Source organism: Populus trichocarpa, chromosome 15, assembly GCF_000002775.5.
Source record: "Populus trichocarpa isolate Nisqually-1 chromosome 15, P.trichocarpa_v4.1, whole genome shotgun sequence".
Taxonomy (NCBI): Eukaryota; Viridiplantae; Streptophyta; class Magnoliopsida; order Malpighiales; family Salicaceae; genus Populus; species Populus trichocarpa.
The window spans coordinates 10,709,476-10,727,901 of record NC_037299.2 but is presented as its reverse complement, the minus strand read 5'-3'; the positions used below and the strand labels follow the sequence as shown (position 1 = coordinate 10,727,901).

Below are 18,426 nucleotides of genomic sequence, written 5' to 3'. Positions count from 1 at the left end.
TAGTTCTAATGTTTGCAAGCGAAGCCACGGAACATTTCTTTGTTCCTAAGATAACATTCAAAGAACCTAAGAAAGGAGCAAACATTAATGAATTGGACATAAAAAATAAAATAAAAGGCATTTTAAGCTATCTAAAGATTTCTCAACTAATTAATCATGTTACCCATCTTCGGATAAAATTTGTGTAGTAGCTTTAGCCCCACAAAATGCATCATGACCCGGATCTATTGGGCATGCTTTTGAGCTTTCTGCATGAAAGAAGAAGGGAATGCTTTAATTCCAAAACTTCTGCACGCATAATTAAGCTCAATCAAGGGGGATTAAGCAATAATTAAGACCATGTTTATCCCCCATACAACAGTACTGCCTCCTGCTGGCCGCATGTATGAAGGAGTTGTAGAAAAAAGGGCTTTATAAGTGGCTAATAGCCTAATACAACATATATATTCTTTGTATCGTGCCTTTATTTCTTACATGCACTGAATTTGAGTATTTCTTTTTCAACTCACCAATGATGATGGCCATGGTGGTTGCCATGGCGCTACAAGATTGTGGATTAAAGAACTATATACGTACGCTTTTCTTGATACGTATTTTATGTTTGACAATGGCTATATAATTACAATGAAAGAGGGCGATACTATATTAATTCATACACCAAGATATTGTAGTACAGATTTAGATTTGATGAAGAGAATAAGAATATCTTCTAGTTGTTCGTAGCGGTGGCTTCTCTAAATTTTTTACTTTGAAGGATGCGGAGAAGGAATACCTTCTCTAATCATATGCGCAGAAAGTGTCCCTCATGGAATATTTTGCCAGATTTTGACATGTCGAAAATGACAATATCAAATAAAGTTGAACTATTGTTAATTATGGGGTATTTCAAACATATCAAGATGCCCCCTCGAAGGTCGTCGTCCCAAGCAAGGTTTTAATTCAAATCATAAGAGGAGCCATTGTGCTAATTAATTTCTTGATTGATTGTGTGATCCAGAATAATCATGGTGGGTTAATCTTGATTGAGAAATGGGTATTTAATTGATAGTCTAATGAGTGTGAGTGATATTGTCGGGCCGGTTTTACACATATCCAAAAGAATAATAGTCAAAGGTTTTTTTTTTTTACCAACACCTGTTTTAAACTGGTCAATATAAATGGGAAAAAGTCTAATTCAATGTTTAACTATCTTTATGAGTCCAACGTTTATTTTTTTCCAAAAAAAAACAGTCAATTCAACAAGTTCCTTTTTAAAAGGGATTGATGTTGAAACTTTCATGAATGACCTAAATTAATAACTTTTTTTATATTTTATGATTGATATTGAATTAAACTAAAAACGTAAATTGCATATATACTGTAATTAAATTTATAAACACTTATGGCAATTAAAAATAAATTTACGAGAAAATACACACAAAAAATAACATTTCATTTGAAATAATATGATAAGAATGATGTCGTTCTTCCATTAAATATAAATTAACCTCTTATAACCAATAAATTATTTAGAGACAAATAAATAATGAACATTCCTTACATGACCTAACATTGCATATGTAGATTGAATATTGGGCAGATATAATTAAGGTAACCCAGGTTTTAAACATTGAAGAGTTGTAAAGAAATTCTTGTGATACCTTCAAGGGACTAAGGATTAAAACTTATATATAGACGACATGATTATTAAGAAGTGATTAGATATTCAAATTCTGACTTTATTGGCTGTCTTGACTTAATAAAATCGACATCATGATATGTTTTTTTAATTAGCTAGAGTAGCCATTTCTTATAGAAGTACAAACAATCTTTGGTTGCTACTTCCACAACTGAAGTAGAGTATCATATATCATGTTTTGCAATGACATCACAAGTTATTTCGTTGAGGAGTTTTATTTCAGAACTTAAAGTTGTTTATGAAATTTCCAAGTCATTAAGGATTTATAACAATAAATCCACTAGCTATTCGTCTAAGAACAATAAAAGAGAAAGTCATAGTAAGCTCATCAATATTAAGTATCTAGCTATTTGAGAAGATATCAAATCAAACAAAGTGATTGTTGAGCATATCAGTAGTAGATTCATGATTATTGATCCATTATCATCTATTGTTTATAAGAGAAATGTTGAGCATATGAGACTCAATTCTATTATATAGTTTTTTTATGTGATTGAGATACTCTTTTGCATTTTCATTGCATTTTATTGATTTAAAAGACTTCATTAATTTCATATTTGTGTTCTTTTATGTGGTTGTATACATGAAGTTAATTTAGATAATAACAATACATATTTGAATTTTGTTTGGTGAACATGAATGAACATTTAGAAGTGATATGTACCAGTTCTCCTTAAAAAAAAAAAAAGTTGCTTTGTAATTCGTGAAAGATAATTAATAATTGCTCTAAAGAATTTATTGGCATGATTCATGCAATTTAAAGTCTTTCAATATTAGGTATATATTAAACGTTGGAAGGGCCAAGTAAGAAAATATTAGTTATGTTTTAATTTTTAAATTAAAATGTTATTTGATGGGCCATTGCCCATTTAATAGTTAAATAATTAAATTCTCCATGTCAATTATTTTTTCTTTTGAGATTGCATGGTGATAGCAAGATGTAGTTATAATCCCTTTATTTATGGGGAAAAAAAGGCTTCAAAGTGAGAAATTTCACAGAAAAACAAGAGTCTCTTGTCTAACAAAAAAACCCTGTGATTTCTCCATTAATTATGTAGATTATATAAGATATTGGATAGACTAGATAAATAATTATCAATTACTTTTTCATATTTTAGGATTTGTATTGTCGTACAATGGAGGTAGATGTTTTTGGAACTTCCACTTTTAGTTTATGATAATTAATATTGCTAACAATATATTTAACCATATTAATTGTAAATTAATCTAAACAAATAATAAATCATCGATCATGTCATTAATTATTATTACCAAACCTAAGTTAATATTCGTATCATGTCAATTTCCATCGTCAACATAACAAAATTGTCGCCCTACTAGTTCATTTCTTTACTAAGAATTTACAGACTGTATATCAATTTCGATGAAATCATTCACCAATCATGGAAAATTCAGCCATAAATGAATAATTTCCAACTTCTATTGGTCTTTTGGGTAATAAATCAACCCACTGTTTTAATCAGGCCCCCAAGCAAAATAGCCCAACAACGCGAAGCTCCAAGCTTTGGGACTGCTTGCTTGTATGAGCCCCATTCCATTCCATTTATTACAGAACACAACACCACGCTGACTCTGCAAACACGTACTACGAAAGACACACTCACCATGCAACTGCAAGCTTGTACATCCCACTTACCAATCATGTGTCACCCCATTATACCACGTGTCCTTTCCCCCGTCTCCAAAAATATAACGCTCGTTCTGTGCTCTCCGTTTTTGCATGCCATCTCCATCTCTGCAATAATCTACAAGCTGATCTTTAGCTAGTCCCAGCAGCCTCTCCATGGCTGACTTTCGCCAACAACAGCAACAGCTGAGACCTGGTGGTCAAGGCACAGCGGGCATATTCCTCCCTGGAAAGGGTGCTTCAACTTCCCAGGTTTTAGCTGTTGTGACCTTGTTGCCTGTTGGTGGCACCCTTCTCTTCCTTGCAGGTCTCACTCTTGTAGGGACACTTATTGGGCTAGCTGTGGCAACGCCACTTTTTGTTATTTTTAGCCCAGCTTTGGTCCCTGCAGCTCTTGTCATAGGGCTGGGCGTGCTTGGATTCTTAACGTCTGGTGCTTTTGGGGTCACCGCACTCTCATCGCTCTCATGGATGGCCAGCTATATTCGAAGCTTGATCAGAGGTCCCTTGCCACAGAAATTGGATCAAGCGAAACGGAGGACACGGGAAACGGCAGGACAAGTGGGCCAGAAAGCTAGGGAGACGGGCCAGATTGTTCAGAGCAAGGCCCGAGAGGTGACAAAGGGTGGTCAAGAGGGTGGGAAGACATAAAAAGGGTTTTCAAGATTGTGACATGATTGATATATTGGGCTTTGAGGCCTACTGAAGCTTATTTCTTTATAAATAATTCAAAAGAATCTGTTAGATATTAAAAAAACAATACTGCAGAAAACTAGTCCAAGTAAAATGAGCATTAATACCTTGAGAAAGTGATGTTGGATAAGTTTTTTTTTTTTTTTGTTAGAAAGCAAAATGTTAAACCAGAAATAAGTAACAAAATGTGTAATTAATTGCTAAAGTTATTTATCTCATTAGTAAATGAAGACATGGTGGTCAAGTCTTAGAGACAACAAGTTTTCTCTATTCTCCATTCTTACATCATGAAGAAGGATTTAGTATATTTTCCCAAGCAGTTGTATGTCTTGCTCCTTTCGAGTTCTAGTAATAACTTTTCTACGAATGTAATAAGAAAGGACTATCCTTCAAGGTTGGTTTTTCTTTTTCTTTTTTCTTTTTTTCCATTCAATTATATATATAAAAAGATTTAATTCTCTAAATATGAAGTGTCTTAAATGATCTTTTGCATCTTATCATTGGTGGCAAAAAGCATAGTTAATAAACATGACTTAACAAATTGATCCGAAATTTAATTTGAGTTGAGTGTTTTTTTTACAAGAAATATTTAAAAGTTGACTTGGTATAATTAATTGACAAAGCTCAAAAGAAGCTAGCTTTCACGGGCTAATAGGCCTGTTGAGCCAGACCATGACTCAATGTTGGCTGGAAGTATTTGCTGCCGGCCACCTCCTTTTTGCTGTCGTCGTATGGTTGCGCAATGATTACCGAACCACTAAACTCTAAATAATGCTGTGTGTATTTCCTATAGTGCCTTGTTTGGTGAAATGTCCTTTCAATTATCACACACAATTTTCAACAGAGCTTGACTTTCTTTTCTTCTTTTTTTCACCTCCGACAAAGTGGATATTATTGTAATTTTCAACTCCGAAATAGAAGGTTTTTGCTCAGGATCCGTCATGCAAAGAAGTTGATTCTTCAAGATAAAACAATTTCTTGGAGCTTGACGGATCATGAACACTCATCTGGGATTATCATGTCTTGTGTGAAACAGCAACCAGAAACTTCTCAGAATTGTACTGCTACACATCATCGTTTACTTCAAAGGGTAGGTCGAAGACGTCGCTTGATGGCAAAAGGTCATGCTTAATTTTACTGTTGACCAGCCAAATAGTTCACCTGCGGAATGATACAAATACTGTAACTTCTTGCTGAAAGCGACAACTTGTAGCTTAATCCCTTCGAATAACAGGTATGAACGATGACCTCACCACGAAAAAGTCTTCATAAAAATGCTTATGCTTGTAAGTACAACACATGGAAAGGAATGAAGTCACCAACAATTTCAATTACTAATAATTAACATATAATCCACTAATGTGGTTCCATATACATGGAGACAAAGCATGCTAGCCAGAATTGGTAAACTTTCGAATTCTGCTTAGGTCATACAAGAGGAGAAATGAGCCAAGTCAATGACTTTTGAGTTGCAACTTTGTTGCGTTCAAAAATGGCATATTTGTTGGTAAGGTGATGAGCTGATGATCCCTTATCAGGAGGCCACCAGAAATATAATAAAGGGGTGCAAGATATATGTTTATTATGTGATCCTGCTATTCATTTTCTGTCATGAAGATGGCTGCCCAAAACAACCGCCAATTCCATCTCCACCACCTTTATTTCTTAGCAATTATCCTTACTCATGTTCTCTCCTCCAATGTCTTCATCGAGTCAAGCAGCACCATGTACCCCTTTAGTTGCTCTGACCAGGTTCAGAATTGTGATTCCTATCTATATCACATCTCCGAAGGCCTTTCCATTGAGCAAATAGCTTCTTTCTACTCAGTGAAATCATCCAATGTTGAGCCCATTACTCATGGCCTCAAACAAGACTATCTTGTATCAGTTCCATGCACTTGCAAGGATGTGAATGGCACTCAAGGCTACTTCTACGATACCTTCTATAGTGTACAATCTGGTGACATATTTACCAATGTTACATGGGTTCTCTATAGTGGGCAAGCTTGGGAGGTTCCAGGAGTGGAACGGCTATTTATTGCTGGAGATATGATTAGTGTGCATCTTGTATGTGGATGCTTAGAAGTAGAGGCTAAAGAGATTGTGACATATACAGTTCAGGAAAATGATACCCTAACAGGGATTGCAGAACTTTTATCTGCAGAACTGACTGGGATTGAGAATCTAAATGAAAGATTTACTCGAAATCCAAACTTGATTGATGTCGGATGGGTTTTATTCGTTCCCAGAGAGAAGAATGGAATTCAAGCACCAAAACAAGGTCAGCAATTAACCCTTCAAATTCTTCTTGCAGAATCTAAATGTTCTAGTTGTATGGAAAAAATAATCTTTAAATGATAGGTAACTTCTTGGCTTCTTCTTGTTCAAACCAGGAAAGCAACACAATTTGGCAATAATCCTTGGTACACTGTCAGCTGTGACTTTATTTTCAGTTTGTTCATTGCTGTTGTTCCTCCACAGAAGAAACAGAAACCATAAAAACAGAAAAGAAGACCCAGAAGTTGTCAACAAAGCCCAAAGTCCCACGAGGACTTCCTTAAGGACTCACTTTCGTGAAAAGTACATAGAAGGTCAGTCTCCTAACGTGACTCTGAAGCAACTACAGAGCAATCTGGCTTCAAGACAAATCTATAAAAAAATAACTGAATTTGAGGAAGTATCTTATAGAAATTAACTCAATTAGTCGAAAGGTGTAACTTTCCATTGCGATTGCTCATGTGAAACTAAATTTCTTGGTGTAGATGCAACCTTTGAATCCGAAAGACCAATTGTATATAGTTTGAAGGAGATAGATGAGGCCACAAGTCAATTCGACGAAAGCAGGAAAATTGGAGCGGGAGGATATGGGATTGTGTACATTGGTACTCTGAAAGAAAGGGTATGATATGATTTCCCCTACATGTTGATAGTTTGAACAAATTTAAATCAAGTAACAAAACCTTGTTGCTAAATCGAAGTACAGGAAGTTGCAATTAAGAAAATGAAGTCTTCCAGATCAAAGGAATTCTACTCAGAGCTAAAAGTGTTGTGCAAGATACATCATATTAATGTGGTAAGGATTTCTTTTCCAGAAAAAGGGTACAGAACACCCTAAAAAACAAAGGATTATGTGATAGTTTTAATGAACAAAATGTTATTCCTTAGGTGGAGCTGCTGGGATATGCAACAGGGGATAATCACCTCTATTTAGTATACGAGTATATTCAGAATGGATCACTCAATGATCACCTTCATGACCCTTTGCTAAAAGGTATTAGTGTGATAAACGCTTTAACAGTAAGCTCATGAGAACCGATTAGAGAGTGAAGCTGTCTTTAGAAAGAATGGTAAAGCTAAAATCATGCAGCATATTGCTTCTACAAGGTTCTGACACTAAATGGTATCAGGTCACTCGCCCCTTTCATGGCTTGCAAGAGCACAAATAGCACTAGACGCTGCACGAGGAATTGAATATATTCATGATCACACAAAAGCGCGATATATTCACCGTGATATAAAGACAAGTAACATTCTACTTGATAAGGGACTCGGAGCAAAGGTACTTGCTACCATTTTCATTTTGAGGGTGTGAATATATGTTTGTCGTTAATTGGTTCTGTTACATATTTGCTTCGCTCGTTGTTAGGCATATGTATGCAGTTGCATAAAACCGTTCCTAGCTTCACCTTACTGTACTAGCTAATGCTCTTACCACAGGTTGCAGATTTTGGACTGGCAAGATTGGTAGAAAGATCAAATGAAGAAGATGCAGTAGCAACACGGCTGGTAGGCACGCCAGGTTACATTGCACCTGAGTAAGTCCTGAGCTCATAACTCCTTAGATTTGTGCCTCATTCTTGTTCACTGCATTCCAACACTTAAAAAAACAAAAGATGCTTTTTTCCATTGTATGGTTGTTAACTGTAATGTTCCAATCTGATTATTTTCTGCTAGATCTGTTCGTGAACTACAGATGACATCAAAAACTGATGTGTTTTCTTTCGGAGTGGTCCTGGCAGAGCTAATAACTGGTCAGCGAGCGCTCGCACGCGACAACGGGCAACCGAACAAGATGAAAGTACTGGTAGCAGTTGTAAGTTCAGATTTCAATAACATAGTTGTTGTGTGGTCTACTAGTTCCCACTGACTGCTTAGATTACAAATCCTTATTTAACTAGAAAACTCACCACATCAATCTCCAGTCATTACTATCTGTAGCCTAGTGCATCCAGATCAATTTTTTTATATCCAATTCATAAATATTTTACAGACAAGTTTATCCCCAATGAGCTGTTTTGCCTTCTTTTGGTTTTTTTGTTTTTATCTGTTTTGTGTTACATTAAGTCAGGTCTCTTATCTTTTAATCAATCCCCTGATTGTATCCAAGCTATGTAACAAATTCTGAGGCGGCAAGGTTCAATACAATGGAGTGTATGCCTTGTTACATCTGCTATGAATAATTTGATCGAAACTCAAGGAGTGTTCGATGTCTGAACATTTGCATGTAGAGGCGTACAAGCCTTTTTTCTTCTGCATATTCTCATGTTGTTCAGCTTATTCCTCCCCAACAACATCCCAAAACCCCCTCTTCAATCTCATATTTACTTGACATTTCATGGATGAGCCATCTAACCCTTTTTGTTTTAATATCTTCTGTTAAATTGGATCAGATGACAGCAATATTCCGAGATCAAGACCCGGAGACAGCTTTGGAGGCTAATATAGATGAAAACATGAAAGGAAGCTACCCAATGGATGAAGTTTACAAGGTCAGTGTAATTGCAAGATTATCAATCCACTTTACATTTTATGTTCACATTGAAGCCAAGAGGTCAGACAAGTAACAACCAGAAATTCTAGAGAAAGATCAAAGATGGACCAAAACTCAAAAAGGCAACTCTGTGCTTGAACCTAGCCCTAGGCAGAAACAGAGCAAAATACATTCTTCGAAGCTAAATGATCTCATCTATTACCGAATGGAAGGGCATAGGCATCCCCTCTCTACAAAATCCATGCATATACAGTCAATTGTGCGAGCATTGCTGACAAGTCCACATGGCCAATCCGATTGCATTAAGCTTCATGTCTTACAATATCTATATGTGTATCACACCTCCTCTTACCCTCATATTGCAGATGGCAGAACTATCTACACATTGTATGAATGAAGACCCGACAAATCGACCGGAGATGCGAGAAATTGTCCAGAAACTTTGTAAAATCTTGATGTCCTCAATTGAGTGGGAAGCTTCACTTGGAGGAAGCAGTCAAGTTTTCACCAGGTTATTCGATGGAAGATGAATCAGTTTCTTCATGGAGATGGTTGACAAGTTCCTCACTTCAAAATTCATAGTAACAATCAAAGCACAAGCTGCAATTGTAATCAAAACATGCTCGTTCTATAACTAGGATTCAAATATACGTGCATCATATATACGAGGAGTCAGGCGGCATTCCTTCAATCGATTACACTAAATTTTATTGGTCTTCAACCTTCTATTCTGAAATAAGTATCGATGAGGTGTTAAAATTAGGAGGATTAATAGGATTTGGTTTTTTGGTGGTTAAATTATAAATTGTTTAAGTGTTTATAAATAGTTTTTTTTTTTATATTAAAGTAAATTTTCTTTATGAATGATTTTGAATACCTGTAAAAAAATCTATTTTAGAATGTTTGAGAACTCTCTAATGGTAAAATTAGCAATTTAGTGGAGAAAATTAGTGATAAATATATTTAAAAAGCTTTAAATTTTAAGATTTTAGTTATTCTTGTATTCAATCTGTATCTTTTTAATGTAAAAAAAATTATCTTTTACCTGGTAATTCAAGAGGTATTTATAGCCCTTGGACCTTGTTTTTTTTCTTGAGTGAAGGAGTTAGAGAGTAATTTCATCATGACAACTTTTATGAGAGACAATATCTTTTACATAAGTATCAATGGGAAAGAATATCTATCACACAAGTAGTAATGAGTATTAATGGAGAAGAATATCTTTTACATAATCATTAATGAGGAAAGGAAAAAAAAACACGTGTTCGGTTTAAAAAGAGATTAAGACATATCTTTTGAGGGTTGAGATTGGATGGTGCACCGAGCCTACAAAGAAGTGTTGGAGACACCAAGCACCTAAGCCTAATGAAAGGTGTGGGCATGCCCAGCACCTGGGCTCAGGTTGGCGCCGAGCCTGTCAGAGGTACTAGGCGTGCCCAACACTTAGGTTCGGGTTGGCGCCTGAGCCCATTAGAATTACTGGACACGCCTAGCATTTGGGCTCAGATTTCAGCTCAAATCAGTTGTTTCTACCCGGGCCTTAAAAAAAAATTGAAAATATGGATTTGGTGTCGTAAAGTAAAGAAAGAAATCTTGATATGCCAAGTATCTATCCTTAATTTATGCCTTCTTTCATTGGTTAAGAGCTAGGAAGCTTTTAACCTAACATACAGGATACATCATCACAACACCTTGAGCCGGTTGATCCCTGCTGTCATCAATTATTTAACCTTTCAACTTGAGCTCATCAGCAAAAATAATAGACTCATAAATATTAAATAAATCCTAAAGTCATGAAAGATCATGGCCTCGTTGTTTGCTGCAAAGTGCTTTTTTCAAAGCACTGGGTTGCATTTTGGAAAACTCGTCTTTTATCTTATAAATAAATCAGGTTTGCAACTCTCTTCTTTCCAGATTTTGTTTTTTTACCAGTAAATTAATGATGAAATTAGTGTCTAACCATTGATTATAACATTTACCAGGTTGAGACTTGAAGAACTAACCGGGTTGGCTCGAATTATTTTTTTTATTTGTTTTAATTTTATTTTTCTTTAATTTTGTCCTTTAACTTTATGTTTGTTAATAATTGACATTCATAATTTATTTTGATTTATTTTTTACAGGGTTATTATGATCTCATAAAATTACTTTTTCTTCTCCTCTCTCTTTTTTTGGGTTTTTTTTTAAAGAAAATAGTTGTTATCTTTTCAATCTTGGCCTTCAACATTTAGTTGGTTGGGAATTAAGTTGTGATTTTTTTTATTTACTTTCTATTAAGTTATTTCAGTCTCATTACTCGGGTCACAGGTTCATCAGTTTAACCCAGATTGACTCTAGTTTTTTTATTTTTTTTTTAAATTATTTATTTTCTTGTTTCGTCTTACAATAACGAGTTGGTTTAGTACTAGGCTGTGTAAGAAAAAACTATTTGCATTTTTATACAATAATCTTGTTAAAAATACGTTAATAATATCTATATATTTGTTTTTACAATTTAAAAGAATAATATGATACACGGCATAGCGTAGGCGAAAGACCTGTTGTGCAAGTATTATGGTCAAGGTTCGGACTTATGCTTCCATCTTGAAATTGCTGTATGTAAAAAACAATGGTGTCTACTAGCTGAATTTTTCATTAGTTTTCTTCTTCTAGTAGGAGGAAATATATAGGCAGAGCTCTAAATAGGCAATGTCCTGAATAGGCAGAGCTCTGAATAGGTAACAATCCTATTCTAAGAAAGTGTAGTAATTTTGTACAAGATTTGATATGACTCCTATAATTGATCAGATTCACATAATTACTGCCTATACGAGATTTGATCTGAATAGGCAGTAATCAGATTACAAAATAATATTTAATCTAGTTCCTATAATTAATCAGATTACCGAATCGCAACTAATCATGTCAACACTCCCCCTCAAGTTGGAGCATAGATATCAGTCATGCCCAACTTGGTAATTACTCTCTGAAATGTCGGCCCTGAAACGGCCTTGGTAAAAATATTGGCTAACTGATATGCTGACTGGACAAAGGGAAATTGTATGAGTTTCTGATCTAATTTTTCTTTGATGAAGTGACGATCAATTTCAACATGCTTCGTGCGGTCATGTTGAACAAGATTATGCGCAATGGAAATGACCACCTTATTATCACAGTGTAAAGTCATTGGGTCTGTATAGTGAATCCCTAATTCTGTCAGGACCCTCTGAATCCATAATAATTCACATACACCATGAGCCATACCTCGAAATTCTGCCTCCGCACTCGACCGGGCCACCACTTTTTGCTTCTTACTACGCCATGTAACCAGATTTCCGTTAACAAAAGTGAAGTAGCCTGATGTAGATTTTCTGGTTGTTTGATCCCCAGCCCAATCAGCATCGGTATATCCCTCAATGCTAGAGACCCCATGTTTTGAGAATAACAAACCTTTGCCTGGAGTACCCTTCAAGTATCGTAAAATTCTATTCACTGCCTGCAAATGTTCTTCGCTGGGTGCATGCATAAATTGACTTACGACACTGACGGCATAGGCGATGTCCGGTCTTGTATGGGATAAATAAATCAGTCGACCAACCAACCGTTGATAGCGTCCCATGTCTGTTGGAACCTGATTGGGAAATATACCAAGCTTGTGATTGATGTCCATAGGGGTTGATGCTGGTTTGCAAGCAAGCATGTCGGTCTCTGCCAGCAGATCAAGCACATATTTGCGTTGTGACATGGAAATCCTGTGAGCTGATCTGGCGACTTCAATGCCTAAGAAGTATCTGAGTTGCCCCAGGCTCTTCATTTCGAATGCAGCAGCTAAATGTTCCTGTAACAGCTGCATCTCCTCTGGATCATCACCTGTTAACACCATGTCATCCACGTAAACAATAAGGGCTGTTACCTTCCCATTTTGGTGCTTTATAAACAGAGTATGGTCTGCATTACTCTGTTTATAATTGAATGCTGTCATTGCAGATGAGAACCGCCCAAACCAAGCTCTAGGGGACTGTTTCAGCCCATACAGAGATTTCTTCAAACGACAGACTTTGCTCCTAGTTTCAGACTTGCACTGCACACCCGGTGGCAAGTCCATATACACTTCTTCTTCTAAGTCCCCATTGAGAAACGCATTTTCACATCAAACTGTTTCAAAGGCCACTCCCGACTGGCTGCTATAGATATGAGAATACGGATTGTGTCAAGCTTGGCAACCGGTGCAAAAGTCCAGTATAATCCACGCTGTATTTTTGTGTATACCCCTTTGCAACCAACCGGGCTTTATACCTGTCAATGCTGCCATCAGTTTTAAGTTTCACAGTGAACACCCATCGACACCCAATTGTCTTCTTTCCTTCAGGTAGGGAGACAAGTTCCCAAGTTGAGTTCTTTTGTAGAGCTTGCATTTCTTCATTTACTGCATTGGCCCAAGTTGGATCTGTCAAAGCTTCCTGCACATTACTAGGGATGGATATATTGGATAATTGATTAACAGTAAGTGCATATGATTCAGACAACCTTTGGTTAGAGACATAATTGTTGATTGGATATTGGATATTGACTCTATGATCGGGTTCATACTGTTTCTTTGGGACACCCTTGTTTGATCTTTGGGAACATCTTGGGGCTGCAGTAGCAGGAGGAACATCTTGGGCATAAGAAATATCAGGAAATATATTTGACTCATCAGATATAGGTTGGAGGAGTACCTGGGATTCAACATTCTGAGAAGATTCGTTGGTTAATGGTGTTAACAAAGGCAATTCTATATTTGTTGGTGACTCCTCTTCACTGCTTCTGCCCCGTGACTTCTCATTAGTGCCACTGCTCCCAAACTGTTCAATTATGTTTTCCAACTCAACAAATTCGTTCCTGTCACTCTCTTGTAGCAAATGCTCATTGCTGGACTGCTCCCCCTGGGAGGAAATGATGGAACCTTCTTTTGAATAAAATGATTCAGTCTCACAGAAGGAGACATCCAATGTGACATGTAACTTTTGAGTGTGAGGATCATAGCATCTGTATCCTTTCTGTAAGTCTGAATATCCAACAAAAACACATCGAGTGGCACATGGATCAAGTTTAGTTCGTAACACCTTTGGAATGTGAACATAAGCAGTACACCCAAACACTCTTGGCTCAAGGTTTGGAAGGTGCGGGGTGGACAATAAGGATTGCATCCGCTGTTGAGGTGTCTGAAAATCTATCACTCGAGAAGGTGTTCGATTGATCAGATACACAGCAGACTTTGCAGCTTCTCCCCAGTAGTACCGTGGCATATGCATGCCAAAGAGAGATGCACGAACCACTTATAAAATTTGCCTTTTTTTTTGTTCGACCAACCCATTTTGTTGTGGAGTATAAGTACATGAAGTTTGATGCCGAATTCCATAGTGATGCAGATACTTCTGAACAGTGGTATCCAGGAATTCCATAGCATTATCAGTTTGCCAACTACGAATCTGTTTCTGATACTGAGTACCCACCATACGATGAAATTCCTGAAAAGCTGTAAAAACATCACTTTTTTTGTGTAGCAAAGACATCCAAGTCATTCTAGTACATTCATCGATAAATGTGACAAAATAACGGGCTTTCGATATGGTAGATATTTTTGCAGGACCCCATACATCAGAATGTATAACGGCAAAAGGTTCTGAACTTTTATTCAAACTCAGTAAATAAGTAATACGATGGCTTTTAGCCATTTCACAAATATTGCAATGAAACTTAGAATCATGAACTACGTTAAAAAGATGCGGTTGTAATTTTCTAAGATATCCAAAGGAAAGATGTCCCAAACGTCGGTGCCATAACCATATTGTGGCTCGATCTGTATCTGAACTTCTAGTTTGGTGTGCTTGTCCGAATCTCTGTCCTCCATTTTCTGCAAGTTCTAAATAATAGAGTTTGCCACGTTTAACACCATAACCAAGAATCTTCCGGGTCAGAATGTCCTGAAACACACAGAATAACGGCCAGAAGGTTACTGTACAATTAAGAGCAGAAGTAATTTGGCCAACTGACAACAGATTATGTTCAAGGGATGGGACAACTAGAACTGAGTTTAAAGTGAGATTTTGAGTTAAGATGACAGTGCCTTCCCCAACAGTTGGAGAGGTACTTCCGTTAGCTGTGGAAATAAAAGAATGTGTGGAAGAGTGGAGGGATTGTAACTGACCAGTGTCTCTAACCATGTGATCTGATGCACCTGTATCAATTATCCAATTATTATCCTTAGTAATTACAGAGAATGTATTTGCCTTACCAGTGCTGCTAGAGTGAGCAACATTAACAGTCGGCGGAAGGTTATCAGCAGCAGGCAGTTTATCAGCAGCGGTAGTTTGAGCTTCAGTTGTGGTCATCATGGCTTTTCCTGCAAATTTCTTCCTTGGTTTCTTTGAGAAATCCCACCATTCAGGATAACCAATGATCTCATAACACCTCTGTTTTGAGTGTCCCGATTCACCACAATGCCCACAGACGAGGCCTGTGTATTTTCCAGCAGATGAATTATTTCGGTTCTTCATTGTTCCAGAAGCTGGTCCTTGACGGGGTTGGTTTGTAAACCTGGCAGAGTGCACGGAGTGCTCACTGGTTGTTCGATAGTTCCCCATGGTTTGTCTTTGTTGAAACTCCCTCCTTATGCATGCGTATGTACTCTCCAAGTCCAGTTTTGGATCTTTGCGTAATATTTCTCCTCGGACTTGCTCAAACTCAGAATCAAGGCCACTCAAAAATATATGAACACGAAGTCTATGCATTGTTGAATGCAGCTGGACCACTCCTTCAACTGTCTCTCCTTGAGAGGCGGTTCTGTGATCAATTTCTTGAAAAAGAGCCACCAGCTCATTGTAATAAATAGACACAGGTCTACCCTTTTGTTTGATAGAGAAAGATTTCTGATTTAATTCAAACAGACGAGTTTCGTCTGAGCCATCATAGAAGGTCTTCGACACAGCCTCCCATATTTCCTTGGCTGTGGATAGGCGAATAAGAAATATGGGAAACACGGTGGGATGATCCTAGTTTTCCTTTGTGCAGGAAAGAAATAGCTGATTCATTTGGTGAGCCTTTTCCTATTATATATAGTACTTCTGGTCACCAACTGGTGGCTCTTTGCATGTCAGAGAAGCAAGAGTATACATTGACCAGGCAAAGAAAGAAACCCTTGGAGAGTGGATATTTGGAGGCTGACGTTCCTTTTACGGTGGCTTGTGTGGGTGAAAAATAACGAGTATGCTTGGTTCTTAGTCCCTGTAAATTCCAAAGTCATCATGTTTGATTAGAATGGTAAAGTATATGTGGTCAAATCCAACTATCTGACAGACACTGGCGTTTGTCAATATTGACATTATTGTAATTTAAATACATAAAATTACCAAAGGCTACTTTGATATTTAAACGATTAGAGGCATTTGAGCTAGCTCCAAGTGAGAAACTCCTGGTACTATTATACTCTTTGTTTTACTGCTCTTATCTACTGTCATTTTATTACAAAAACTTACTGATTTGAGCACCGAAGTGGCCTCTCTCATGGAACATGCCCATGAACTCTAGCTATTTTGTAGGTCTTGACCATCTTGACTGTGTTATCATGTTGTCTATCTAGGAATCCAAATCATAATTTGCAGGAATAGTTCAGCACAGTCAAGGCAATTTTCAATATTATACCATTACATTTTTCTGTAAAAATCTGCTCCAGACTCGGATTTGATTGTGTTCACCAAGATTTATGCATCACTCTATTAATAGTCGAACGATCTACCATTATCATTGCTGATCAACTCAATATTTTTTATGCAAGTGACCATCCACATGCCCACCAGGAGTTATGCAGCAACATCTTATCATAACCAAACGATCTGTCATCATTATTGATCGATGGATTATTATTGTTGATCAACTTTTTTTCTTTAACCATCCATTTGTGTTCGTCAAGATTCACGCATCACTATTTATCATAGCCGAATGATTTATCATTATTATTCATGACAGGCATGTGTACCAAGATTTATGCATCATTATTTTATTATAACAGAACAATCTATCATTATTATATTGACTGACCAAGTATTATTACCGATTAATATTTTTTTTCTATACAGTATACACGAGATCACGTATGTGTTCACCATGGTTTATGCATCAACATGCAATATAGAAATTCGTGTGAATTTTTTACTTCACGCCACAGTCTATGACCTTGGCGATTGCGCAAAAGCACAAACCAATGGCTCTTTGTAGCAAAGGAAAAGCAAGGTTTGGAACTTAGAGGTTTATACTTCCGCCGAGTCCCATTAAAAGTCCTCTATCTACGGTGCCTGCCAACAAAACGAAAGGAAGTTAGAATTAATGCATGGACTTGTGAAAGGGGTGCTGGGCGACAGGCGTTGAAATTTGATTTTAATAGCTGGTTAAAGGAACTAAATAGTGATCAGCAGCCAACGGAAAGAGATAGGAAGGGAACAAGTTGCCCTTCTCCAGCTACTACGTATTGACTTTGGAGTTTTGGAAAGCGACCAAGGAATAAATAACAAGGAATCGCGTTCATTTATTTGCTAAGAAGTCTTTGAATCTTGCTCCCAGAGAGTACAAGGAAGAATCTGTACTGATCCTGTACTTGTCCATGTTAGATTTCTCGAAACAAGTATAGAATTTGGTAGGAGTCTTAAATAATTGTTTTGGATTATGCAAAAAATATCTGAATATCAGATTTGTTTTTTAATTATGAATATTTATTTTCAAATTATATTATTCAAATATCTGACAATTAATAATAATATACACGAATCATATAAATTTCCTAGTTCCTTTTAGAAGAGAGATTGTTATATATACCTTTGAGTACTAGTTTTTTTTATTGTGTTTTAAGTATTTTTGTACTATACTTTACTCACAAAAAATAAAAAGTATAATTTTCTATTCTTAAAAAAAATCTAAAAACCCTATAAATAGAAAAATATTAATTTACCTTTTAAATAATATCACATATATTATTTTATATTAATTTTAGAAACGTATTCGATCAAGTCCTTATTTGATTATTTATAGATCTAGAATTGTAATCCTCTATATTAATTACATCATAGTTCTCAATTTTTAAAACTTATTTACAATTAAATCACACTTGATTAATCATCTCATTTTAATTTCTGACCAATGATTTTTATGCGTGCAATCCATTAGGTTCCTTTATAAGTTGACCCAAATATAAATTACAATCTTAAAAAAATAGGATTAAATAAATTAATTCATTATCAATTTAATAATGGATTGATTTCTATTTAAAAATCAAGTACAATGTCTAGCAACATGTTATGATCCCCTAAATATTAGAATATTCATAATTGGTTTGACTTAACCTTTCAACAACCAATTTCTCAGTATAATTATTATCCCTTCATAAAAAATATTATGATTTACACATTTTAGCATGGAGTGTGTCTATTTTATCAAATCATGTTTGTTCTCAACACCATAGTCATTGATTATTTGAATAAAATTTGAAATTTTTTTCAAATCTTATTCCACCTTGCGCAATAATTTATCAATATTATTTAAAAATATATGAAATATTTTTTCTAATTCACCTAAGGTGATAAATCATCTCTTGATTACTTAAATACCTTTATATAATTCATATTA

The 18,426-nt window shown here is 36.1% G+C and overlaps 2 protein-coding genes across 2 annotated transcripts; both read left to right on the top strand.

Moving 5' to 3' along the window:
- Positions 1–3,482: 3,482 nt before the first annotated feature.
- On the top strand, positions 3,483–3,977 carry LOC7453788 (oleosin H2). The gene has a single exon (XM_002322150.3). The coding sequence runs from the start codon at positions 3,483–3,485 to the stop codon at positions 3,975–3,977; it is 495 nt and encodes a 164-aa protein (XP_002322186.3).
- Positions 3,978–4,920: 943 nt separating this feature from the next.
- LOC127904357 (lysM domain receptor-like kinase 3) lies at positions 4,921–9,552 on the top strand. Its single transcript, XM_052447448.1, has 10 exons — positions 4,921–6,300; positions 6,413–6,610; positions 6,782–6,918; positions 7,003–7,092; positions 7,185–7,290; positions 7,427–7,578; positions 7,737–7,834; positions 7,974–8,112; positions 8,690–8,788; positions 9,156–9,552. The coding sequence occupies exons 1-10, from the start codon at positions 5,631–5,633 to the stop codon at positions 9,318–9,320; spliced, it is 1,854 nt and encodes a 617-aa protein (XP_052303408.1). The 5' UTR covers positions 4,921–5,630; the 3' UTR covers positions 9,321–9,552.
- The last annotated feature ends 8,874 nt before the right edge of the window (positions 9,553–18,426 follow it).